General features: G+C 46.1%; 1 protein-coding gene across 1 annotated transcript in view; it reads left to right on the top strand.

Moving 5' to 3' along the window:
• Window positions 1–26,879, top strand: part of RPS6KC1 (ribosomal protein S6 kinase C1) — a 249,366-nt gene that overhangs the window by 33,778 nt on the left and 188,709 nt on the right. Inside the window, exons 4-5 of the mRNA XM_077485761.1 lie at window positions 14,565–14,680; window positions 19,548–19,638. Coding sequence (XP_077341887.1) covers window positions 14,565–14,680; window positions 19,548–19,638 — 207 coding nt within the window. The remainder of the gene's footprint in view (window positions 1–14,564; window positions 14,681–19,547; window positions 19,639–26,879) is intronic.

Here is a 26,879-nt window from a genome sequence, read left to right on the forward strand (position 1 = left end):
ATGAATTCACCACTGTGCCTACTGCATTCTGACAGTCGGTCCAAATATCCAAACCGCATCTGCAGCTGATTCGATGCTGGGGCTGCTTGGCTGATAATTTCTCACCATCTCCTTCGATTTATTTTAGTCAAGTGATTTTGGACAGGAGGTGGCTTTATAGGGTCAACCACTGAGCAAATTTTTGCAGCTCATTAAAAACGGGCCAAAACCCAAATCAGTCTATAAACTGCTCAACATTTTTTGAGAGAAGACCTACCGGCAGTGCATTGTTTTCATTGATCCAGTGGACTCTAGGACTGAGGATCGATAAAGCAAAACCATTGTGTATGTATGTCATGTGGAAATTTTGACTGTCCCCATGTACATATACTGTATAATTGCCAAATATAAATAAACATTCGTGTAAACATCAGTTGTATTGATATGGTATGGATCAATCTGTGGTTTACATGTATAGCTAAAAAAAAAAACCACAAAACCCTGCAATTCTTCCAAAACAGTTTCTTCTAGTAATGGAACTTTAAAGGTGCCAAAATTGTACCAAAATATGCTTTTCTGTTGAAATTCAACTTTTATTTTAAAACTGTTAAAACAAGTGCAGTTTGAACTTAAAAAAAGAGATCCAGTTTTCTTTTTCTGTTGTAAAATTTAGCAAATAAGTAATTTACTTCATCACTGATGAGGCAGCACTGATGGGCATTGATGAAAGGCACTGGAATGCTTCACTGATATGCCACACTGATGGGGCTGCACTGATGATCAAGGCACTAACGATCAGTGCCCTAATTATCAGTGTAAATGGCCCTGTTGCCACAGGAAAGCGCTGAGGAAAGGAAATGCCGATATCCAACATTTGTTTACATGTGGTCAGCTGTGATTGGACACAGCTGATCACATGGTAAAGAGCCTGCATCATCAGCTCTTTACAGAGATAGGTGATGGGCTGTATCTGTGGCACACCACTGAACACCATGCTGCTTGCCCCCGCAGGTACATATGTGGCAAGAATAGGAGGACATCATATTAAGGTCATTCTACAGTATGGCGGGCCATGTTTTGCGATACGGCACTGTGTTGCTTTAACTGACAATTGCGCGGTCATGCAACAATGTACCCAAATTACATATATATATTTTTTTCCCCACAAACAGAGCTTTCTGTTGGTGGTATTTGATCACCTCCTTGTTTTTTTTTTTTTTTTTTTTTTTTTGTGCCATAAACTAAAAAAATTGAAATTTTGGAAAAGATTTTTTTTTTCTTACTTTCTGCACATACAAACATACCCAATACATTTTTTTTAAACTGAATTTTTTTTTTCAGAAATTTAGGCCAATATGTATTCTGCTACATATTTTTGGTAAAAAATCCCAATAAGCGTATATTGATTGGTTTGCGTAAAAGTTCTAGCATCTACAAACTACGGTACAGGTGCATTTCATAAAATTAGAATATCATCAAAAAGTTAATTTATTTCGGTAATTAAATTCAAAAAGTGAAACTCGTGAATTTTATATAAATGCGTTACACACAGTGATATATTTCAAGCATTTCTTTCTTTTAATTTTACAGCTAGAGAGAACCCAACATTCTGTATCTTAGAATATTACATACGACCAATAAGAAGAAAAGGATTTTTAATACAGAAATGTTGGCTTACTGAAAAGTATGTCCATGTACAATATCGGATGCAATACTTGCTCTTGGCTCCTTTTGCATGAATTGCTGCATCAATGCGGTGTGGCATGGAGGTGATCAGCCTCTGGCACTGCTGAGGTGTTATGGAAGCCCAGGTTGCTTTGATAGTGCCTTTCAGATTATCTAAATTGTTGGGTCTGGTGACTCTCATCTTCCTCTTGACAATACCGCACAGATTGTCCATGGAGTTGAGGTCAGACGAGTTTGATGGCCGATCAAACACAGTGATACCATGATCGTTAAACCATGTACTGGTACTTTTGGCAGTGTGGGCAGGTGCCAAGTCCTGCCGGAAAATTAAATTGGCATCTCCATAAAACAAGCTGGTCAGCAGAGGGAAGCATGAAGTGCTCTAGAATTTCCTGGTAGAGGGGTATGCTGACTTGATACAGAGATATAGAGAATATATATATATATATATATATATATATAATGTATATATACACACACACTCACACACAGTGGGGAAAATAATTATTTGATCCCCTGCAGATTTTGTAAGTTTGCCCAATTACAAAGAAATTAAGGGTCTATAATTTTTATCATAGGTCTATTTTGAATTATAGAGGCAGACTGAATATCGACCAAAAATCCAGAAAAAAAACATATGATGTAAATTGAGTTGCAGTTCAGTGAGTAAAATAAGTATTTCATCCCCAACCAAAACCTGACTTAGTACTTGGTGGAGAAACCCTTGTTAACTAGCACAGAGGTAAGATGCTTCTTGTAGTTAGTGACCAGATTTGCACACATCTCTGGAGGGAATTTGGTCCACTCCTTTTTTTTTTTTTTTGGGTTGTTATTTTGCAGATCTTCTCTAAATCCTTAAGATTTCTTGCCTGTCGCTTTGCAACTCGAAGTTTCAGCTCCTACCTTACATTTTCTATAGGATTAAGGCTAGGCCACTCCATAATTTTTTTTAATTTAAGACAGAAAGACCAGTCCACAAGGACCTCATTAACAAAAATAACGCTTTAACAATGTTACATTCAAAGATACATCTATACAGATGATATTCTCGCCCATTCGGAATGTTAAAAAGGTGTCGGTGTGCGGTATATTATTTTTGGAACCTTAGCGGGTCCGTCCGGTAGACGTGATTTGATGTGGCCGGGAAATGGAAGTGTTGAGTTCTATTAGTCCAGTGGACTCAGTCTCCCTTCTAGGATTTCCCTAATATCTTGTATGTATAGTAAGAAATCAGATAAAGGAAAGGCCCGTAGGGGTTGAAAAGACAGGGCAAAGCCCCTAAGAGCAGAAAGGTAAGAGAAGAGTGTGGGGTGGGGATGTAGGAGGTAATGGGGAGGTGGGATTGGTAGGTGATGTGTCTTCGAGCCTATAATCGTGTGTCCATCCCCTCTAGGCAGTGTCGCCCCTCTCGGACGCATTCAGAGTCAGCATCCAAGGTAGGAGCGGGGTCGGATGAGTCGATTGGACAAGTTGTTAGTCAGTCCCTCTGAGGCTTTGTCCCTCGTCAAAGTATCTAAATATATTACAAAGCTGCCATGTCTGGGAGTATGTTTCCTGTCTGTGTTGATTAGTGAGGATCAAGTCCTCCATCCGGCTGATCTCATCCACTTTTTGCAGCTATTGGGCAACCATCGGTGGGTGTGGGGACTTCCAGTTTAGTGGGATGCAGGCCTTGGCCGCCTCCAGGAGATGTCGGATCACAGATTTTTTTTGTAGGCTCGTGGTATGTCTGTCGCGTGTAGAAGAAAGTAGGCTGGTTCGTCAGGCACTGTCCGGTCTGTGAATGTTTGGGTGATACGTCGGACTTCCCCCCCCCCCCCCCCCTCCAGAAGTTCTGTAGTCAGGGCATGACCAGAAAATGTGCAGGAGGGTGCCCTCCTCTGTCTGACATCACCAGCGTCTGTCTGAGGCCGTTGGGAAGAGTTTGTGCAATAGGGCAGGGGTTCTGTACCAACGAGTAAGGATTTTATAGTTTGTTTCCTGGGTTTTGGCGCAAAGGGAGGATTTATGAGTAAATTTGATTATGTGTTGTTTTTTTTGTTGTAATTGAAACGGCAGTCAAGGTCTCTTTCCCATTTGGTGAGGGATTGGGGTTGGTAGTCCTTCGGAGGTTCATTCAGAATGCCGTATGTCAAGGAGAGTGTATGTGTGAGGACACCAGTTGCTGTACAAAGCTCCTCCAGAGTGGTGAGGGGTTGTTGTGAGTTATTGGGGAGGGGGGGGTACTGTTTAGGAAGTGGCTGAGTTGCAAGGCTCTCATGAAGTCTAACTTGTATGGGCCGTTGGGGTCTGACAGCTCCGTGTATGTCCGCCACATGCCCAAGGTGCTGAAGTGGAATGCCTGATATAGTCCTGCCACTTGAAGATTATGGAACTTCTTATCGTGTAAGCCTGGTTCAAAATGAGGATGGCCTATGATGGGCCGCAGTGGGGACTTGTTTAAAGTAATCCCCAGATATTCGGATAGGCAGGGCTTGGAGAAGATACAGGAATTTGGGGAGTGGGTATTGACATCTTAAGGATGTTTCAGCGACCGAGCCATGAGTGGAGGCCATTTCCCCATTCATCGAGTAATTTCTGAACTGCTTTCAGCAGTGGGGGGAAGTTGAGCTTAAACAGTTGAGGTATGGAAGTGGGTATGTAGGTGCCTAGGTACTTCAGGGCTGAGTCAGTCCATTTCAGGTGGAAGCTATCTTTAAGTCGCTTGAGCTGGGGCTTCGGTATCCCTATGCTCATAGCTTCCGATTTGTTAAAATGTATTTTTAGGTTCGTGAGATGGCCGTAAATGTCGAACTCCCATAGGAGGTGTGGTAGGGAGGTTGAGGGGTTTGAGAGGGAAAGCATGAGGCCATCAGCATATGCCGATACTTTGTGACGTGTCTCATTAACTTCTATTCCAGTGATGTCTGGGTTTATTCTTACGTGGCACAGGAAGGGTTCCAGGGTCAGGGCGAAAAGCAAGGGCAAGACGGGGCAACCTTGCCTAGTCCTGTTCGTGATTGGGAATGTTTCCGAGAGAACACCGTTCGCCCTTACTCTGGCCAATTTACCATCCTATCTCCCAGACCTATATATCTCAGCGTCTCGAACATGAAAGACCAGTTTACCCGGTCGAATGCCTCTTCTGCATCCGTTCCCAGGAATATACATGGTGTTTTACTATCGACCGCTATGTGTAGTAGGTTGAGGACTTTGATGGTGTTGTTCCCAGCCTCTCTGGTAGGGACAAAGCCCACTTGGTCCAGGTGGATGAGCTGGGGCAGGTATTGTTGTAATCTGGAGGCCATGATCTTGGTGTAGATTTTCAGATCAGTGTTTAGGAGGGAAATCAGGCGGTAACTCCCGCAATGGGCCGGGTCTTTGCCCTTCTTGGGGATGACCGAGATTTGTGCTTGTAGTGTAGTGGAACGCCTTCCCTGTTCCTATACCATTAAAAAGTGACACTATGTGTGGGCCTAGGGTTGGGAGAAGGGTCTTATAGTAAAAGACGGTGAGACTGTCCAGGCCCGGGGCTTTGCCTAGTTTTTAGGGCTAAGTGAAGCTCAGGTAATGTGATGGGTTCTTCTAGGGATTCTTGCATCTCCTTTGATAGCGAGGGCATTTGGGATTGTTCTAGATAATCTGTCGTGGTCGCTGCTGTGGGTGGTGTCATGGCTAGGTTGTATAGGGCACTGTAGTAGGTTTTAAATTCCTGTGTGATCTGTTGGGGTAACGATCATTTCAGTCCCGCGGTGGTCCTGATGTGTGGGATGTAGGATGCCGGCCTTTGTGTCTGCAGCGTTTGGGCCAGAAGTCTCCCACATTTGTTGCCCGATTCATAATTGAAGGAGATCGGTAACTTGTGAGCGGATCGTGTTGAGCTCGATCCCAAGCTGTCTGAGTCATTTTATGGGTCAACTCCAAGGCCTGGAGTTTGGTTAAAAGCGTGTCTAGTTGTGCAGACCTTGCCTGTTTGAGTCTGGAGCTGTGTTTAATGAGGACTCCTCTGATAACGGCTTTGTGGGCTTTCCTGTATCACGTGGAGTTGCCAGTGGGGAACTATAAAATGGTCAATGCGTGAGTAGACCTGGTGTGGTTTGGAGAAGAAAGTGTAGTCGCGCTCTCCTGGATGGAAGAGGCGCCAGGTGTCAACCAGTTGTGCGGAATGCAATGTTAGGCTAATACATTTGCGCGTGTCACGTGTGGTGGAGGAAGTACCAGAGGAGGTATCTTCTGTTGGGATCAGTGGTATGTTCAGGTCACCCCCTATGATTAGCTGACCCTCTGAGAAACGTATGAGGTGGTTTACCCGCCTCTTTAGGAATGCATCTTGGTGTTCGTTTGGGGCATATGTGTTTGCCAGGGTCACCTTCCTGTCTCCGATCAACCCCTTTAGATACAGGAAGCGGCCCTCTGTGTCTGTCTGAGAAGGTATGAGCGTCCAGGGCACTCTAGTAGAGATAAGGATGGTTATCCCTCTAGTCTTGGCTTCAGTGTAATTGGAGTAGTAAGCCAGAGGGTAGTGTCTATTCCTAAGTAGCGGGAGTTTATTCTCTCTAAAGTGCGTCTCCTGCAGTAGAACTATGTCTGCCCTGGCACAGTGCATATCGTGGAGTAGCATCCGTCGTTTCTCGGGTGTGTTTAACCCCTTTGCATTAAGGGAAATTATGTTGAGGACGTCCATGTTTGGGGGGAAGTTTGGGGGGTTAGAGAAGGTTATGTGGTGGGGAAGGGGGGGAGGGGGTTAAGAGTAGTATCAGGTTAGGATAGAATAGGTGGAGCTAGCTCCGAGAAGAAAGAGAGGAGATTAGGAAGCTGTCTCAAGGAAGTACAGCAATAGGAGGGTAACTATTGTAGCCCTATTGGCTGAGGTGCTCCGCAGGGATTTCCCTGGGTATGGAGCACGGGCCTATGTGGGGGAGTAGACGTGAGGTGAACCCCTGCCCCCCTGGCAATCCGTGTGAATGTATCAAGCAGGTATCGGCATGACAAGACAGGCAGACTGCAGCTGCCAACCATGAGTGAACATTCCGAAAAAATAATAAACAGGGGTAATGGTTCACAACTAGCAGTCTTACTTTAACAGTTTAACTTTAACAGGAAAGAGAACAAGAGCAGCAAATACAATGCAATTATCATTTAGCATGGATGTATTAAGGAGCATTATGCTGTATACAATCGGGTATATTCCCCATCCCTGGATCCAGGGGTCTCAACCCCCTTCTCCCCCCACTGGCTATTGCGGAACATTGGTCTGCAGGAGAGTGTGGCCCCATTAGTTTCTGGGCGGTCTTGGTGTTCCCCCCTCGTGGATGGAGCAAACCGTGATCCCAGGCAGGGCAGGGGGAGGGGGGTCGGCATTGCGTCTATCTTCCAGGTGGTAGAGTATTGGTGTGCGTACGCGTGCCGCCCATCCACTTCCCCTGGATTCTCATTATTCCTCTAAGGCAAAAGTACTACCCAAAGTATGAGGGGTGGAGGAATTGCTCTGTCCTGGTTAGAGTTCCCTGGGTGTCTGGTCGTCCCCCCCCCCCCCCCCCTCCCAGAAGGCCTCTGTCTCCCCCCACATCGGGACAGGTCAGTTGGTGTGCTCAAAATTCTACTCCATGTCACTTTGGAGCGGTGGCATGCTGCAACTTTCTGTTTACCTGTATCCCGGGAGTATGACGTGGTGAGCGGTGCATTTAGTTGACTCATCCAGTCTGCTGAGAATGCCACCGACTGTGGGTTTGTCTGTCAATTCTGGGGGTATACACATGGGGATCACTTACAGACGTTGCCCTCGGGGGGAGCGAAATAGGCCGCTAGGATTCCGCGTGGAGGAGTACCGCAGGAGGTCTGTGGCTTGGGATACTGGAGGCATTAATATGTGGGGGAAGGCTTCCAGCAAACTTCGTTCACTCAGTCTGGGGTGCTTCCGCTAAGGTAGGTGGTGGTGAAACCATCAGGGATGGGTGGCCCAGGGCCTACTCGCGTGCTGCTTCTTCAGATGCGGAACGGTGCCTCTGTCTGCCTCGTTGCTGGTGAGGTGGTAAGGGACCGCGGTGTTATGAAGCGCCTGATCTACCCATTTGGCGCGGGAGGACCTGAAGCCAGTCGGGAACTGGTATTGGCTCTGCACGAAGAAAGCGGAAACACGCCGGTAGGTCTGTGGCGGTCAGAAGAGTAAAGGCCCCGGAGTCTCCGGGGAAAGTCACTGAGAGGGGATAACCCCAGCGGTAGGTAAAGCCGTTCTGTTTAGCTAGATCAAGGACAGGGCGTAGCAGGGCTCTACGTCTGAGAGTCGACCTGGACAGGTCTTGCAGAATTCTGACTTGCGATTTGCCCACCTCTATATCACCATGTTCCCATGCGCGCTCCTCAGGATATCTTCTTTTTGGATGTAGGGGTGCAGTCTGCAGATCACATCCCTTGGTCTGCTCGGATCGGCGGGTCTGGGGCCCAAGGCTCTGTGTGCTCTGTCTAGAATGATAGCAGCTTCTGGATTCTCTAGCACGGTACGGAAGATCTCGCTGACCTTCGCCCCCACGTCCTCTGCCTCCTCCGGGATACCGCAGAGCCACAGGTTATTATGCCGGCTCTGGTCCTCGACATCCTCCAGGTGTAGTTGTAGTGCCACAGCGGTGTCTCGGTGTTGATCACGGGATTGTTCCAGCGCCGCCACCCGAACTTCTAGAGTGGACACCGCTGTCTCCCCTGTCGTCACCCGGTCCGCCAGGCCGGACACCTCCCCCCTCACCTCCTGTATATCTCGCCTGTGGGTCTCTAATAGGCGGAGGATCAGGGCTTCAATGGCTGACTGTGTAGGGAGAGCCTGCAGCATCTCTCTGATGTCTTGCTCCAGCGTATAAGTATCTGGTGGTTGGGAGGCTTACATTGTGGATTGTTGGGGATCAGAAGCGCTGTCCGGGGAGCCGTCAGGTGGTGACTGGATGTCGGGTAGGAACTCACCAGCATCTGAGGCGTGTGGCTGCTGTGTAGCTCCGCGCATTTGGCTCGTGGTGTCGCTACTCTGGCTCCGTGTGGCTTTTCCTGTAACTGCCTGAAGTAGCGGTGGATTTCTCCCGGAGTCTTGCCCGATGGGGTCCCCCGTGTTGCTGCTCTGGTTCTGTGTTTTTTAGCTGAGCTCATACCGGTTCAGAGGTAAAACTTGCCGAGGAGTGAGGGTTCAGGCCGGGGGTTCATGTAAAAACCAGCCTCAACCAGCCATGTCCAGACTGCGACCCTCAGGAGAGTTTGTACATGAGGGCACCACGCTGGCTCTGTGAGGTTGTGGACGGGTTCTCCAGGCGGGTCCCCTGGTCCTGGCCCAGTCTGCAGCGCTGGTCTGGCCGATACTCTCTGGGGTTCCAGCTAGTCTATTTCTCCCCCATATCCAACAAGTTGGCACCCAAGTTAGGAGAGGTGCAGGGGGGGGGGAGCAAAACAAGGATCTGCCCCTAATAGGCTAGGGGTTGTTTGAGCCGGTCTTGAGGAGCTCAGAGTGACCAGTGGGTGTCTTTATGCGTCCCAAGTCAGCCGCTGGTCGCAGGTCCCTGGCCTGCACTGGTTGAACAGGGAGTCTGTGTGCACCAGCAGCCTCCCCTCTCACATCAGACACACAGGCTGGTGACAATATTGAGGATGTGAGAGTTGGCAGTAGTAAGGTAACGGAGACCCAGGGCGGTGTGTAATAGGCAGCAGCCTGGAAGAATCTGGCCTCAGGATGCCCCACGATAGACAGGCAGTAGTAGGTGGCTGCTCTGGGGTTGGATGAGGGACAGGGCGGGACCCACGCCTCCGAAGTCAGGCCGGACCGGCCACGATGCACTCCCACTGGACAGCCCTCCCAGGAAACAGCGGGGATTCACAGGCCTCACTAGGCCCGACCAGGCCGCGGCCTCCGCGGCTTTCCCCAAAGTTCAGTGCGGCCGCCGGACAGCTCCTGGCGGCAGCGTGGTTGGTTGGAGGGGGCGGATGGTTGTCTCTTACCCCCCAAGTTGCTGGAGAAGGGTCCTCCCTGGGAGGCCTCAGGCTAGCAAGATGGCAGCCGCCATAGGTGTCCGGAGGCAGCGCCTCCCATTCGTCCACAGATGAATCCGCCGCACAATATCGGCACAGGACCCTGCAGATTATAAAGCTGGGCAGGCTGGTGTGTTGTGTAGCCCTTTAGATCCACTTGGAGGCTCGGATGGTGTCGGATTGTTCTCCGGGAACCCGGAGCTTCTCTCAAGCACGTCTGCCGCCGTTCGCACACGAGGACACGCCCCCGCCACTCCATAATTTTAATGTGCTTTTTGAGCCACTTCTTTTGTTGCCTTGGCATTATGTTTTGGGTCATTGTCATGCCGAAAGACCCATCCATGATCCCTCTTCAGTATTCTGGCTGAGGAAAGAATGCTCTCATCCCAAGATTTTACAATACATGGCCCCATCCAATGGCCCCTCAATGCAGCAAAGTCGGTCTGTACCTTTAGCAGAGAAACCGCTCCAAAGCAACGTTTACACCTCCATGCATGACTGTAGGGATGGTGTTCTTTGGGTTGTAGTTGGCGTCTTTCTTCCTCCAAACACGGCAAGTCCCCCTCCTCAAGAGGGCACATGTACAGTCATGCTAATGAACATCTAAATGATGATGAAAGTGCTGTGGTCAGATGAGACCAAAATTTAGCTATTTTTGGCATTACTTGACTCGCCGTCATCCAAAAATGGAAAGAGTATGGCACAACTGCAAACCTACCAATACACCTACCTAAACTGACAGGCCAGGCAAGGAGAAGCAGCCAAGAGGCCTATGGTAACTCTGGAGGTGCTGCAGAGATCCACAGCTCGGGTGGGAGAATCTGTCCACAGGACAACTATTAGTTGTGCACTCCACAATTCTGGCCTTTATGGAAGAGTGGCAAGAAGAAAGCCATTGTTGAAAGAAAGCCATAAGAAGTCCCGTTTGCCGTTTGCAAGAAACCAATGTAGAGGACACAGCAAACATGTGAAAGAAGGTGCTCTGGTCAGATAAGACCAAAATTTAACTTTTTTGGCCTAAAAGCAAAACGCTATGTGTGGTGGAAAATTAACACTGCTCATCACCCTGAACATACCCTTGAAACATGGCGGTTAGAGCATCCTATGCATTAAGGTGAAAAAACACCTGTCAGTGACTGGCCCCCAGCCGCCCCTGTTTTACTTACCTGAGCCGTGGAACTTGTCCCACGGGGGCGAGCCTTCTCTCTGTTAGGGGGTTCTCACTGTTGATTGGATAGATTGATAGCAGTGCAGCCATTGGCTGCTGTCAATCAAATCCAATGACGCGGGGGGGCAGGGGCCGAGACCTGTATTTGGCATCTATGGAAAGGGGGTGGGAACGAGTGAGCGTGGAAAGGGGGTAGGAACGAGCTAGTGCACCCACCCCCTGAACTGTACCAGGCCGCATGCCCTCAACATGGGGGTGGGTGCTTTGGGGCAGGTCGGCACCCTGCAGCCCCCCACCCCAAAGCACATTGTCCCCATGTTGATGAGGACAAGGGCCTCTTCCTGACAACTATGGCCATTGGTTGTCGGGGTCTGCGGGCAGGGGCTTATCAGAATCCGGGAGTCCCTTTTAATAAGGGGGCCCCCAGAACCCAGCCCCCCCATCCTATGTGAATGAGTATGGGGTACATCGTGTACAATAAAAAAAAAAAAACACACTAGACAGGTTTTTTTAAAGTAATTTATTAAGCAGCTCCAGGGGTCTTTTTCCGACTTTGGGGATCTCTTCCAACTTCTCTGCACCTTCCGATTCTTCTCCCACTCTCTGGCCTCTTCTCCTGGTCTCCGGTTCTTCTCTGCGCTCTCCGGCCTTTTCTGCCAGGCTCCTCTGCTATCTTTTCTTCAGCTCTTTTACTAGCATTGGCCTGGTCTTCTCAGTTGTCATCTTCTTCCCTCTTCTGTTCTTCCGATGTTGACGCGGCGCTCTCTCCCGCTGTAATGCCGTGTTCGCGGTGCGCAGCGTTTTATATAGGCATGAGGTGTGGTCACAGGGTGATGTCATCCGGTGACCCTGCCCCTTATGACATCACCGCCCGGGCAGGACAAATGTAGAAACAATGTAGGACTGATGCCGCAGAGCAAAGTAGGATGAAAGTCCTTAAGCCTTAAAGCGGTTCTCCACCCTAAAGTGGAAGTTCCGCTCATCTGATCCCTCCCCCCCCCCCCCTCCGGTGCCACAATCGGCACCTTTCAGGGGGAGGGGGGTGCAGTTACCTGGATAATCCAGGTATCTGCACCCATTTCCGGGACAGACCGCCGCAGACCACCGCAGATGCCCCCCCCCCCATTGGTGTTCTGGGAAACACACAGTTCCCAGGACACAGCGGGGACCAGCAGAGACGCGCAGCGCGACTCACGCATGCGCAGTAGGGAACCGGGCAGTGAAGCCGCAACGCTTCACTTCCCGATTCCCTGACAGAGGATGGCGGCAGGGGCAGCAGAGAGACGAGCGATCACTTGTCATCTGCCTCCGACATCGCTGGACCCTGGGACAGGTAAGTGTCAATTTATTAAAAATCAGCAGCTGCAATATTTGTAGCTGCTGGCTTTTAATATTTTTTTTTTTTAAGGTGCAGAACCGCTTTAAGGATGATCAGTGGAAATGGGACGCACCTGAGCTTAATTTTGAGTGTTGTGGCAAAGGATGTAAATACTTGTACAAAATGTAGATGTGCTTTTTTTTTTTTTCTTTTGTCTTTTATTTTGAATACATTTGCAAAGATTTCAAACAAACTTCTTTCACGGTGTCATTATGGGGTATTGCTTGTAGAATTTTGAGGAAAATAATACATTTAATCCATTTTGGAAAATGTGGAAAAAGCGAAGCGTTATGAATACTTTCTGGATGCATTGTAGGTAAGGGTTTACCATCACTTGGGCTGTAAAGTGCTGATTTTTTTAGCGGTGCTTTACCAATGTTTTAGCGGGGCGCATTTAGCCCCTGCTAACGGTCAAAGAAAGGGTTAAAAACCTCACGTTTTGCTCATTCCAATGGGCAGGGGCGATGTAGGAGCATTCCCAAACTGCCCCAAAAATGCTGCTTGCATAACCCTTTTTCTTGTCCTGCAAGCTCACCGCCCCAGTGTGAGAGCACTTGGGAGACACGAGAAGCAGTTTTCAGGCGCCTTACAGGAGCTATTTCTAGCGCTAAAATGCCTGAAAACTGCCTGAAAGGGGTTTTAAGGTCCTTTTTTACTTATGTGGGTATGGTTTAACCACTTGCCGACCAGCCACCGTTATACCCATGGGTAGGGCAGACTCGAAGTCCGCCGGTGACCCACGATCTTTGTAAACACGGCGGATCCCCATTCTGACAGGAGTCATGATAGAGCTCTACTGTTTCCAGTGATTGGGAACGGTGATCTCTGTCATGTCCCTGGCAGCCTATCCCCTCTACAGTTGGAACACATTTAACCCCTTGTTCGCCCTCTAGTGTTAACCCTTTCCCTGCCAGTGACATTTATACAGTAATCATTGGCTATTTATAACACTGATTGCTGTATAAATGTCAATGACCCAAAAAGGTGTGAAAAGTGTACTTCTTGTCCATCGCAATGTCACAGTCCCGCTAAAAATTGCATATCACCGCCATTAGTAGTAAACAAAATATAAAAATGACATAAACCTATCCCCTATTTTGTAGGCGCTATAACTTTTGTGCAAACCAATCCTTATACGCATATTGCAATTTATTTATTTTTATTTTTTTAAACATAAATAAGTAGAAAAATATATATCGGCTTAAACTAATGAATACATTTTTTATTTTTTTTATTTTGGATGTGTATTCTAGTAAACTTTTTTGTTTTTGTTTTTATTGTCACTCTTTGTTTAAAGCGCAAAAAATAAAAAACGCAGAGGTGATCAAACACCACCAAAAGAAAGCTCTATTTGTGGGGAAAAAAGGGCGTCAATTTTGTTTGGGTACAGCATCGCATGACTGCGCAATTGTCAGTTAAGGCGACACAGTGCCGTATTGCAAAAAAGTGGCTTGATCATTAAGGGAGCAAATCCTTCCAGGGCTGAAGTGGTTAATATATGAAATGTTGGACTTCTTCTATGTACTGCTTCTCACTTGAGGCTGCACTCACATCTGAGCGTTTCAGAGTCATGCGATTTTACTGCGATTTTGTTCAGGTCACCAGTGTGAGGCTGCATTCACACCTGAGCATTTTCAGCTGGTAAAATGTCAGAAAAAACGCCCAGCAAGCAAAATCCCATTCATTTCAATGGTACCTGTTCACATCTGAGCGTTTGTCACCTGAAACAAAACACCTGTAAAAACACCCTAAGCTCAAAAAAGAACACAAGCTTCTTTGGGGCAGATTACAGGCGTGTTTCTGCCTTTTACATTGGTGACCTGAATAAAATCGCGACTTTGTAACGCTCAGGTGTGAATGCTGCCTAAAAAGCAGGAAAACGCCTGTAATCTGCCCCAAAGAAGCTTGTTGTGTTTTTGTTTTTTTTTTTTAGCTCAGGGCGCTTTTCAGGCGTTTTTGCTTCAGGTGACAAAGCGTGAACGGGTGCCATTGAAATGAATGGGATTTTGCTTGTTGGGCGCTTTTTTAGTTGTTTTTTTCGGACGTTTTATGAGCTGAAAATGCTCAGGTGTGAATGCAGCCTGAAGGTGCTGTGAGCTGCACTGTGCATGAACTACAGTGACAAGCCAGGTATTGTGCTCTGCTTCAGCGATTTGCATTGATTTTTCGGCATTTACAACAGTGGACAGATGTTGAATCTCGCTTGAGATTGGGTAAATGATTAGGACAGGTGTCTGTATTGTGTCTCAGTACATAGCTGGGTTCTTGCAGTCAGGGTTCATGTCTCTGTAGACAGTTGGAGGTATGATGCAAGCTTTATGTCACACTGTCTCCATCCTCTCTACCTTCTAATGAGACTGTCTTGTATTCCAGGGAGATTTGATGAGTGTGTGATCGAGGAGAGACGCCAGTGTGCTGAAGATTTGCTCCAATTTTCTGCCAATATCCCAGCTCTCTACAACAGCTCGCAGCTGGAGGAGTTTTTTAAGGTAAATATCAGTGACTATAATATCTGGGAAATTGTTAGTTTTATCCTTTTTTACTAATCTTTATTTTCCCTATATACATATTTTCTAGAAAGATCTAAAACAGTTTGATGTAGTTTTGAGATAAAAAAAAAATAAAAAATAAATCCAATGAAGGGAATTCAATGGTGCTGTCAGAGTCTGGAGCAGCTGTGCACGGCAACCAGTCAGCTTATATCTTTAATTTTGAAAGCCTAGTCGAACAAGCTGAAGATAGGAGCTGATTGGTTACTATGCACAGCTACTCCAGATTCTGTACTCTAAAAAAATAATAAAGAACAGAGGGCGCATCAGCCTAGCGCATTTCCTTTGCGACAATTTATTATTAAGGGGTATACAAAATGATACTCCCCAAAAAATGTTTCAAGCAAATCACAGTCCACAAAATGCTCCAACCCGCCTGGTCTGCAAGTACATGCCAGAGGTAGGATGAACAGTCCAAAAACTGATGCGTTTCAAGTGGTGTTCCCTGTTCTTCAGAGATCCGAAGAACAGGGGACACCCCTTGAAATGCGACGGAGACAAGGTTGGTTTTTGCCTCTCTGAGACAAGGGGAATACTTAGCATCAGTTTGCAGTAGGAGACAATGACTTCCAATTCCTCGCATTGTCATTTTATGCTCTGCACCCTGTTCTCAAAAGTACCTTCTTGCCATATTAAGAAGCTTAGACATTCAGGTAACAGAGTACCTTCACTATTTTTAGTGGCGCTATTCGGCCACCAGCTGGGCAGTTTTAACCCCCGCTAGCGACCGGAAAAGGGTTAAATCCACCCGCAAAATGCGGCGGTATGGCGGCGCTGCCCCATTGTTTTAAATGGGCAGGAGCGGTGGAGGAGCAGTGTATTCACCGCTCCTACACCGCTGCAAAGAAGCTGCTGGCAGGACTTTTTGTGACGCCCTGTCAGTACAGCGCCCCAGTGTGAAAGCACTTGGGCTTTCACACTGGGTTTGCAGCTGAGGCTTTTTTCAGGCACTATGCAGGTGCTATTTTTAGCGTTGTAGCGCCTGAAAAATGCCTCCAGTGTGAAAGGGGTCTTTGTAATCAACTTTAAAAAGTCTGCTGTCCAACCTTCTCATCATCTATAATACTTGGGCTTCATACTTGACACTTGACACAAAATCCTCTCTCTAAGATCTCATGCTCAAATTTAAGATCATAGAGACATTCCCTAAATTATAGGCACACTTTTTTGCCTGTAGGCGGAGTCTTATTCTAATTGGGGGCGAGGCATCCATTTGTAGGCATGGCATATCGCAAAAAGAATTATGGTGTCAGGATGATTGAAGTGCATTATTTATATTATTACTTTGTAATATAAAATTAAATCGTTCAACTCACCATAATTCAGAATCGGTGGGAGCCCTGAGCATGTCGTCTGCCACCAGATGCCATCAGGTGCCACCAGCAGAGTCGTCCTTATATCAGGTGCCCCCAGCGGAGTCCCAGTCCCTCCTTACATCAGGTGCCCCCAGCGGAGTCACAGTCCCTCCTTGCTTCAGTTGCCCCCAGCGGAGTCCCAGTCCCTCCTTGCTTCAGGTGCCCCCAGCGGAGTCCCAGTCCCTCCTTACTTCAGTTGCCCCCAGCGGAGTCCCAGTCCCTCCTTACATCAGTTGCCCCCAGCAGAGTCCCAGTCCCTCCTTACATCAGTTGCCCCCAGCAGAGTCCCAGTCCCTCCTTACATTAGGTGCCACCAGCAGAGTCCCAGTCCCTCCTTACATCAGGTGCCCCTAGCGGAGTCCCAGTCCCCCCATACATTGCATCCTCCTTGTACACAAGACAATGCCCGCTGTCCCCATAGATATCTATGGTGGAGATTATAGCTGATCATCATGTATCGCTGGCCTGGGCTGTACACCGACATCCCCGCATAATCCCCGCAGATGGCAGAGCTGAGCAAACTCCCACAACAAGCCATGTGTTCAGTGAAGAGGGGAGGGTCTCCAGTTCGTGCAACCAATCTGTTTCAGTGTACAAGAGAATAGTCTACTTGTACACTGAAGAGAGAACCGATTGTCTGTCTGCCCCTCCCCTCTCCACTGAACACACGAAGAAAAACACCCCATGGTGGTGGCGGCGGCCATTTTTTTGTTGCCCGCTGGCCGTTTTTGCCTAAAACCTTCCAGATTTTTTGGGACAAAGGCAAAATCCTGGGAATTTAATCGAGACGAGGGTCCCAAATCGAGATTGTCCCAGGAAAATCGGGATTGTTGCGAAGTCTGTGAGTTTCATAGTAGCTTCTTTGAGGCCTCCTCTTTGCTAAATTCCATTAAATTCTATGTATGAAGGTAAAAAGCCTTCTGTGTGCAGCGGCCCCCCCAGCCCCCCTAATACTCACCTGAGTCCCGTTGTGATCCAGCAATGTGCATGAGAGCCGAGCTTCTCCCATGTTACTTATTCCTCATTGACACCTGCAAATCGTAGCCATTGAGCCAAGCCATATTGTGTCTTATGGATGCATAGAGTGGAGCTTGGAAGTGAGCACACACCAGTGCCCCCAGAGCAAGCGGCTTTCTATTGGGGGCACTTGCTCAAGAGGAGGAGCCAGGAGTGCCAGCGGGGGACCCAAAAAAATGAGGATCGGAGCTGCTCTCTGCAAAACCACTGCACAGAGTATGACGTTTGTAATTTTTATTTTTTTTAATAAACCTTTTAATGGCACTTGAAGGTTCTAGTTATGCTTCTGGATTTGGCAACAAGGTCTCTAGAAACAATTTTATCCGGATTTTCTGTTTAGTAAAAAATAAAGATGAGATCAAGGGAATCTGCTATTAACAGTTTTTTGTTCACAGCTTCAAGAAAGCGTTAGTGGCAGATTTCTTTGATCTCTGTGATTTTGTCTTCAAATTTTTTGTTAATTTCCTCCAAATTGCTTTGTGTGTGCTCAGCATATAGGTGCCCATAGCATTCAGATGATCTTTGTGCTGTCTGGCCCACAGCTGGGACATCGCAGCATTGGAGATGAACAGGCAGTGGATTAGTTAAATGATCTGAGCACATGCTCCTAATTTGGAGGACACAGCTATTAGACAGTTGCAGTTTGAGAATTAAAATCATGCGGAGAGAGCGGCAGAGGTACAGTGACCGCGGACCAGCTGGTAAGTTAGAAGCCCTATGGGGCTCCTCTCCTCTCGTTTGCTTAGCCAAACCTGTCATCCAGGTATAGATCATAAAATGGAAAAACTTCCACTAGTTGATGGAGTTTCCTTAAAATAGATAAGATTGCTAAACAATTTTAAATCGGCTACTGCACTACACCCCTGTCTATGAGGTTTGTAAAATCGGACAGTAAATATACAATTGTTTATGATCTTCTCTTGTGTTCAAGTGCCTGCTCAACCTCCATGCTTCTCCTTTATATACTTGTGGTGCATAGACATTACAGGAAAGGGGAGGAGCCGCAAGTGCTGTGCAGAGAGGATGACAATCCTGCTGTCATTTTCGGCGGCAGAGTTGTCAGACCTCCACAAGAAATGAGGTGGCACTGAAACAACTGGCAGGATCAGCAGGTAGAAAGGATGGGAAATAATACCAAGATAACTTTGAGCATTATATAAATGTACATCTAGAGTAATGCGTGTAGAATATTCAGGCAGTACCATTTGCCTGGAAATACACTTTAACAAAATGCGGGCTCTGGTAGGCAACTTTTGTCTTTCTGCATTTGAATTGGTTTTGCTTTTTTTGTTCACTTTTAATTGATTTTAATTTAGCATTTTGTCTGACCGCATCTAAACGTGGCATTTTTAGAGGCTAATGTGAACGAGCTCTCAGTCTTGCACAGTTGCAGAGGCTCCTGTCCTCTACTGAATTGCTTGCTCATGGAGGCTTCCTTTGCTGTTCTCGCGATCTTAAAGGCTATTGTGACCTGTTTCACTAAAGGCCCATACACACAATCAGACTTTTTGACAACACACATGCAAATTAGCTGTTTTGGAGCAACATCCGACCGTGTGTACGCTCCATCGGACAAACTTTTTCGGTTTTCATCGGACTTTTGTTGGCTGTGCGAACGGACAAACTTTCTGGCAACAAAAGTCCGATGGAGCAAAGTCTGATCGTGTGTACAGAAAACCATAGGACTTTGTACAAAGTACAAACAGGCATGCTCAGAACCAATGCAAAAGATCAGACAACAATACAGAAGTTGACCAAAGGTGGCAGTAAAGAGCAGAAAAACCAAGTGATTTGGTGAAAGTTGGCTGAAAAAGTCCTGCTGTGTGTATGCAATACAAGTTCTCGGCCGACGCCCTTTGTACAAAAATCCACAGGAAAGTTTGTACAAAGTCTGATCGTGTGTATGAGGCTTAAGCTTTTTTGTTTGGACGACACGGGTCCTATAAAAATGAGGTTGTGTTGCCATTAGGGATGAGCTCAGGCATGTTCGCATGGTCCACGTGCTGAGCCCGCCAGGAATTTGACGCAGCGCTGCGCTAATCACAGGCAGTGAGACATTTCCCAATCTCTGCAGCCGTGCATTGGGGCAATATCTCACTGCCTGTGATTAGCGCAGCGCTGCGCCGACTTCCTGGTGGTCTCTGCACGTGGACCATGTGAATGTGCCTGAGCTAATCCTTAGTTGCCATTAATTACAGATGAGACGTAAGCCCTACACTCAGAAGCTTGCATTTGAGTAGTGCTGTGTTCAGAAGCAAAATGCAGTGTTTGTAAGTAATGCCCCTCCACCTAAACCCTAGCAGTGCAGTTATCAGTATACTCGCTAACCATAACACCACCATGTACTGTATAGCTTTTCCTGTCTGAGATCAGAACTATGTAGGACATGCCTCAAGATACATTTTTGTAATATTTCATTTTGTGTTTCTGTGCAGGGTGGAGAAGTACATGATGGGTCTGATCTGATTGGCCCAGCTGAGCCTTTTACAGACTTCCCTGACAGCCTGTCTGACTGTAGTTCTGAAGGTGAGAGTGTTTTTCTGCTTTAAAGGGTAACTCCACTTTCGTTGGGGAAAAAAAAAAGCAAATTAAAATATTAAAGCATATATAATTGCGACACAAGTCACATTGTAATTGGATGTTATTGAAAATTAACTTTCCTTTCAATCTGCAGCTCTGTAATTTTCTGTAAAATGCAATATGGCTACCTGGAGGTGTTCTGTATACAGATGGTGTACAGCACGCCTCCCAGAAATGTAATTTCCTGCTTGTTTGATTGGCTCACTGATTTTCCCAGAAGTCTGAACCGAGATTCATGTCAGATTTTTATTTTTTTTGGCATCACTTGCAACAAAAATGTCATTTTTGGTGAGATACTTCCAAGGGGAAATCACGTCTTAGGGCCCATTCACACTTATGCGGCCTGAAAGTCATGCAAATTTGACGCAACTTGAAGCAATGCCTGTGTAGTCTTGAAGTCTTTGGACCTCAAGTAACATCAAAGTCAGACCAAAGTAGTGCAGGGACTACTTTGAAGTCACTGCGACTTGACGTCGCACAGATATGAACGGTACTCAAAGGAAACCATGGGGTGCGACTTGTAATGCGAGCTTGCAGGACAAGTCATACAAGTGTGAATGAGGCCCAAAGGGATGCAGACACATCCACTTTCCCCCATTAGAGTCCTGCAGGTGCAACAGCTGGTAGGTAATTATAAAACCACTCCCATAAAATTTCTCTCATGGACACATACAAACAAACAGCTATTTCTTCAGAATAACAAAAGGTAGGAATCTGCAACAAAAGTTTATTAAAATCATTGCAATGTACATAGATCACCCAGAGGGGAATGTTTTTGTTTTTTTCCTCAACAAAAGTGTAGTTACTCTTTAAAGATGTGGATATCTATAGGCTTTTATGCATATTCTAAATGTATACACACAGTGGAAGAATATCATTGCAGTATCCAATCACCACTTTACTGTCTATTTTACAAGATCAACACTGCCAGAAATGTGATTCAGACTTCATTTACACGAGCATAGGTGTATTTTCTGCAAGCTCTTGGTGGCAGAGCTAGCAGAAAATTCTGCGTAAAATCTGTGCCAAACTACTGGCATTTTAGATGCATACAGCATTTCGATTAATACAGTTCTTCGAATACATTATGCATGCGTGCGTTTACGTGCATGTAAACCATATATGTGTATTGAATCTACAGATCTGTGTGACCTTGGATGCAGCTTCAACCTTCTTTTTGGATATGCATTTAAACGCAATGCACATTTTTGTGCAGGTGTAGGTATGGACTCACTGATGACTATAGCGATGTGTTTAGATGCATACCAAACTGTGCGCTATACGCATCTAAACGTGGTGTTTTAGAGGTGAACGAGCTCTCAGTCTGGCACAGTTGTAGAGGCTCCTGTCCTATACTGAAATTGCTTGCTCATGGAGGCGTCCTTTGCTGCTCTCTCGATTTTAAAGTGCTGGAGTCAATACTGTAATTCACTGACCTAGAAGACGCATGCAGAGGAAGCCTTCTGACCAACTCTGTATCCTGGCCTAGGCTGACAAGGCCTAGGGCAGCACCTTGCAGGAGGGCAGCATGGAAAGAGTCCCTGTTGGCTTGCGCTATACTGTTAGTGTAGCACCAGTCTTATGGGGCGGACTGGGCTGAGAGGCAAATTAGTCTAGCGCGCCCATAAAGCGTCCGCACTGCTTTCGATATGCGGGCGGCTGGCGTTCCAACATAGGGGGCTGATTGCGCTTCTAATTTTGACTGTCCTATCATCCTGGGCCACAAACCCCCCTCACTGATTTGTGCTTAAAGTAGAACTATAGGCAACAATTTAAATTTTTCATTTTGGATACAATAAGGGAGGGCTATAGCCCCTGTCAGTTTATGTTTTACCATCCCTGTCCCATTGCAGAGATTTCCCTGCACTTCCTGCCCCATAGCCAAACAGGAAGTGAGAGGAAATCTATGCAAATTAAGGGAATCCATTGCCCCCCCCCTCCCCCCCCCCAGGCCCTCAGAACTAGTGTCCCCACTCGAAAATGTCAAGGCTGGTCTTAAACAGCAAGGTGTGTGACCTTGATAGGAAAGGGGGGTCATATTTAAATTGGGGGGCGCACAAGTTTAGTCAAGCCTAGGGAAGCACAAAACCTAAATACACTACTGCTTCTGACTACAGATGACATACTTGTGCTTTAATTCAGAGTTCACAATGGTATTCATAGAGCCCTCTGGGGCTTCTATTGGCCATGCTGGTAACAATATTCCCCCTAAATCCTCTGCACACGGCTATAAACATAACTTTGAAAACTGCCATTTTTAGTTCCCTTGCTTATGAAAATAATTAATCGATGTGCATTTGTTCCCATTGATCTTTCACCTAATATTATTGTTCATCACAGCAAAGTAGAAGACTTGTCTGATTTAAGCCTCATGCACACAAGACGTTTTCTTTAACTCTCCTAGAAGCCAGCAGTGTTTTTTGCGGAAAAAAAATAAATATATAAACGCCTGACACTTGTTAAAATGTCTAAGGCTCAGTTCACATATATGCTCATGAAATGTTTTTTTGAACTGCATCTGATTCGCATACCAAAGTGAACCAGACCGACTTTCAATGGAGACTGTTCACATATATGCGAGGCCAGTTGCTGTGCGAATGTTAAAGGGTCCTGTGCGTTTTTCAGTCAGGTTCAGGTGCCATTTCATTGTCAATTACGCACATGAACCGCTGAATGGAAACCCCACCGGACTCTGCGCCAAAACTGGACCCACATATATCTGAACCTAGCCTAATTCTTTTGCAAGCATTTAGGCTCTTTTACAGGTGTCAAGTTTTTGGGATTTCATTTTTTTCATTGGCCAGAATAAATAATTCTGCTCGTTTGAAATGAATTAATGCTCAATCGCTAACTTGCATTTAGATGTGTTTTACAAGTGTCAAGCGTTTTTTCTGCCTAAGCTCTCCTGGTCGCACTGGCAGTGTGTTTTTTTTTTTTTGTCCCTGCCTGTAAACTCTCCCGCCACTAAGGCTGCAGTCACACTATAGCGTTTTGAATCGCGGGCAGATTTACCTTGGATCTGCCCACGATTTGACAGCGCTAAGGTGTAAATGACAAAACGCGGGATTCGCATTCGAGATGCCATTCCTTTGACGCTTCATATTGCGGTGCGTGTCTGCGGCGATTGTCACGTGCAGATTTTCACCGCAATGTGAGGTGTCGTTCAAATGAATGGCATCTCAAATGTGAGTCCCACGTTTTGTCATTCACACCTCGGCGCTGCCTGCAATTCTAAACGCTGTAGTATGAATGCAGCTTCAATGCTGCTAAAAGTCTATATGTGCATGGACACACAGGCTAACATGCAAGGGGGAGTGTAGAGGCCGATGCCCATAGCAGCAGCTACAAAAAATGTCCAGTGCGCCTGAGGCTTTAATTTTCTGCCAGGACCAGCCGATCCTTTACTAACTGAATCAACCATTTAGTTCAATTCGTTTCTGAAAGATATGATTCTTTTTTTGATAATATGAGCTTCCACCATTGTTATATACAGTATATGGTCAGCATTGGGTATAACAGCCTGAATACATTTAAAGTATCACTAAAGGCAAATCTTTTGGATAAGTTTTAGATAGAGGAGAGATGGATTAGAACCCCTGTCAGTTTTTATTGCTGCCTGTGCCCCCCTTTAAAGAGGAAGTAAACCCTGATGAGTTTACTTCCTCTTTCATTCCCTGCAAAGGTAAAGCATAATGGACTACTATGCATCGCATAGTAGCCCATTATGTGTCACTTACCTGACACAGGAGCCAGCGAAGTCACCGCTGTCCCCTGTAGTTCGGCGCATCCATCTTCTCGGTGGGTCTCGCAGCTCCGCCGCTGTCATTCGGCGAAGCCGCGATGACGTCACTCCCGCGAATGCGCACGGGAGCCGAGATGCACGGCATCTTAGTCATCGAGGATGCCACGCTCAGTGCGCCTGCGCGCTGCTGTCTAAAACCATGTAGTTTTGAGAGATATTTCTTGGACCTACAGGTAAGCCTTAATCTAGGCTTACCTGTAGGTCAAAGTGGTTTGTAAGGGTTTACAACCACTTTAAGGAGATTCACCCTCTCTATGTGTCTTGTTTACCATTATCAGTGAAAGTAAAAACCCGTTTTTTGGGTTGTTCATAGACAAGTAATAGAGGGGAAATCTTTCAATGGGGACACTAGTTTTGGTGATCTGGGGGCTTAATTTAATTTGCAGGGATTTCCTTTCACTTCCTGTTTGGCTATGGGACAGGAAGTGAAGGGAAATCTCTGCAATCGGACACAGATGGCAAAAAATCTGACAGGGGTTATAACCCTACCTTGTTCTGTCTAAAATGAAACGTTTTTCCTATAGTTCTACTTTCATTTTAAGAGAACTAGTAGTATTTCAGTGTCAGAGCTCAGAGATGACCTGAAGTCTAAGGACTCATTCCCCACTGCGTTGCAGTGCCTTTCAGTTTGCATGGCACCCGGTTGCACCTAATACATTGAATCTGCACTCATTTCTCATCCCAGCTCTGAGATGTGGCTAAACGCTGCAGCACTTTTAGTTATGGCCATGTATAAATTGGATGGTTAGCTGCAGCCAGAAATGCCATCCTAGGACGCAAGCTGTCCTAGCCGAGTGGTTACAGCAGCAGTGCCGCCCATAAATTTGTACAGAATACTAATGTGGTTGTATGACTGCTGTCCGCAGGAAGCCTGTGCATGGAGCAAAAATGTTCCTACCTGTGTGAATGGGCCTTTATAGTGTCAAATAACAGAGCTCTGAAGTTGTCTACTTTTATGTGACGCAGTTGCTCTAAACCACCACTAGAGGGAGGACGAGGGAAGAAATAAAGATGGAATTTATACTGGGATAAATAAACAGTCTGTCTTCTTTCTTTTGCTCCCTCTAGAGGCTGTTGGGAGCAATTGATACAGAAAGAGAGCTGCCTTTTGAAAATGCCTTTATGAACAGCCCACAGAGACCTGTAATAATAATAAAAAAATAAAATAATGAAGGAATAAAAGCACTCTTCTCCTATAACACCGTCTTCTGCTCATTTAGAACAGTAGCAGTTAGTATGTCACATGATCCATTCCATGCCTAGTCTTTTCTGCATCTTTCTACTGCTGTAAAACAATACTGAAAACTTGAGTACAATCAAATGCTAAAGTTTCTACAATTTAGGCTCAATAAACCTGAGTGGACATTTAAAACATTGAAGGAAAAGAAATAAGAAAATGTGGCATGTAAAAAAAGGTTAGCTTTTATTGGATAACAATCTCAAGAAAAAGTTTCTCGATCAGAAATGACAGCATGTGGGGACTCTATATCTGGTCAACACAGCCAATAGTAATACTGATATGGAGCTGTAAAGCAATGCAAAGAACATCTCCAGTCAAATATAAAAGGTGACAATCATTCCAAACATACACTATATTGTCAAAAGTATTGGGACACCTGCCTTTACACGCACATGAACTTTAATGACATCTTAGTCCGTAGGGTGCAATATTGAGTTGGCCCACCCTTTACAGCTATAACAGCTTCAACTCTAATGGGAAGGCTGTCCACAAGGTTTAGGAGTGTGTCTATGGGAATGTTTGACCATTCTTCCAGAAGCACATTTGTGAGGTCAGGCACGGATGTTGTACGAGAAGGCCTGGCTCACAGTCTCCGCTTTATATCATCCCAAAGGTGTTCTATCAGGTTGAGGTCAGGACTCTGTGCAGGCCAGTCAAGTTCCTCCACCACAAACTCACTCATCCACACTATATTGCCAAAAGTATTGGGCCTCCCCCCCCCCCCCCCCAAATCATTTGGTGGAGGAGGGATTATGGTGTGGGGTTTGTGTTTTTCAGGGGTTGGGCTTGGTCCCTCCTTCCAGTGAAGGGAATTATTAAGGCAACATTTTGGACAATTTCATGTTCCCAACTTTATGGGAACAGTTTGGGGATGACTCCTTCCTGTTCCAACATGACTGTGCATCAGTGCACAAAGCAAGGTCCATAAAGACATGGATGAGAGAGTTTGGGGTGGAGGAACTTGACTGACCTGCACAGAGTCCTGACCTTAAACCGATAGAACACCTTTGGGATGAATTCCAGTGGAGGCCACGAGCCAGGCCTTCTCATCCAACATCAGTACCTGACCCCACAGATGTGCTTCTGGAAGAATGGTCAATCATTTCCATAGACCCATTTCTAAACCCTGTGGACAGTCTTCCCAGATGAGTTGAAGCTGTTATAGCGGCAAAGGGTGGGCCAATATTGAACCCTACGGACTAAGACTGGGATGCTATTAAAATTCTTGTGCGTGTAAAGGCAGGTGTCCCTATACTTTTGGTAATATAGTGTGTGTGTGTGTGTGTGTGTGTGTGTGTATGTGTGTATATATATATATATATATATATATATATATATATATATATATATATATATATATATATATATATATATATATATATATATATACATACACACATACACATATACACAGTGTCTCACAAAAGTGAGTACACCCCTCACATTTTTGTAAATATTTTATTATATCTTTTCATGTGACAACACTGAAGAAATGACAGTTTACATTGTAGCAAAGTAGTGGGTGTACAGCTTGTAGTGAAAATTTGCTGTTCCCTCAAAATAACTGAACACACACAGCCATTAATGTCTAAACTACTGGCAACACAAATGAGTACACCCCTAAGTGAAAATGTCCAAATTGGGCCCAAAGGGTCAATATTTTGTGTGGCCACCATTATTTTCCAGCACTGCCTTAACCCTCTTGGGCATGGAGTTCAGCAGAGCTTCACAGGTTGCCACTGGAGTCCTCTTCCACTCCTCCATGATGACATCACAGAGCTGGTGGATGTTGGAGACCTTGTGCTCCTCCACCTTCCATATGAGAATACCCCACAGATGCTCAATAGGGTTTAGGTCTGGAGTCGGCAAAACACACTTGTCTTTGTACTCCTCACCTGGTTGCCGCGACACACGCTTGACACCATCTGAACCAAATAAGTTTATATTGGTCTCGTCAGACCACAACACATGGTTCCAGTAATCCATGTCCTTAGTCTGCTTGTCTTCAGAAAACTGTTTGCAGGATTTCTTGTGCATCATCTTTAGAAGAGGCTTCGTTCTAGGATGACGGCCATGCAGACAAATTTGATGCAGTTTGCGGCATATGGTCTGAGCACTGACAGGCTGACCCCCCCACACCTTCTC

This window comes from Lithobates pipiens, unplaced genomic scaffold (assembly GCF_037356315.1).
Source record: "Lithobates pipiens isolate NorthernLeopardFrog02 unplaced genomic scaffold, aLitPip1_a1.2 Scaffold_18, whole genome shotgun sequence".
Taxonomy (NCBI): Eukaryota; Metazoa; Chordata; class Amphibia; order Anura; family Ranidae; genus Lithobates; species Lithobates pipiens.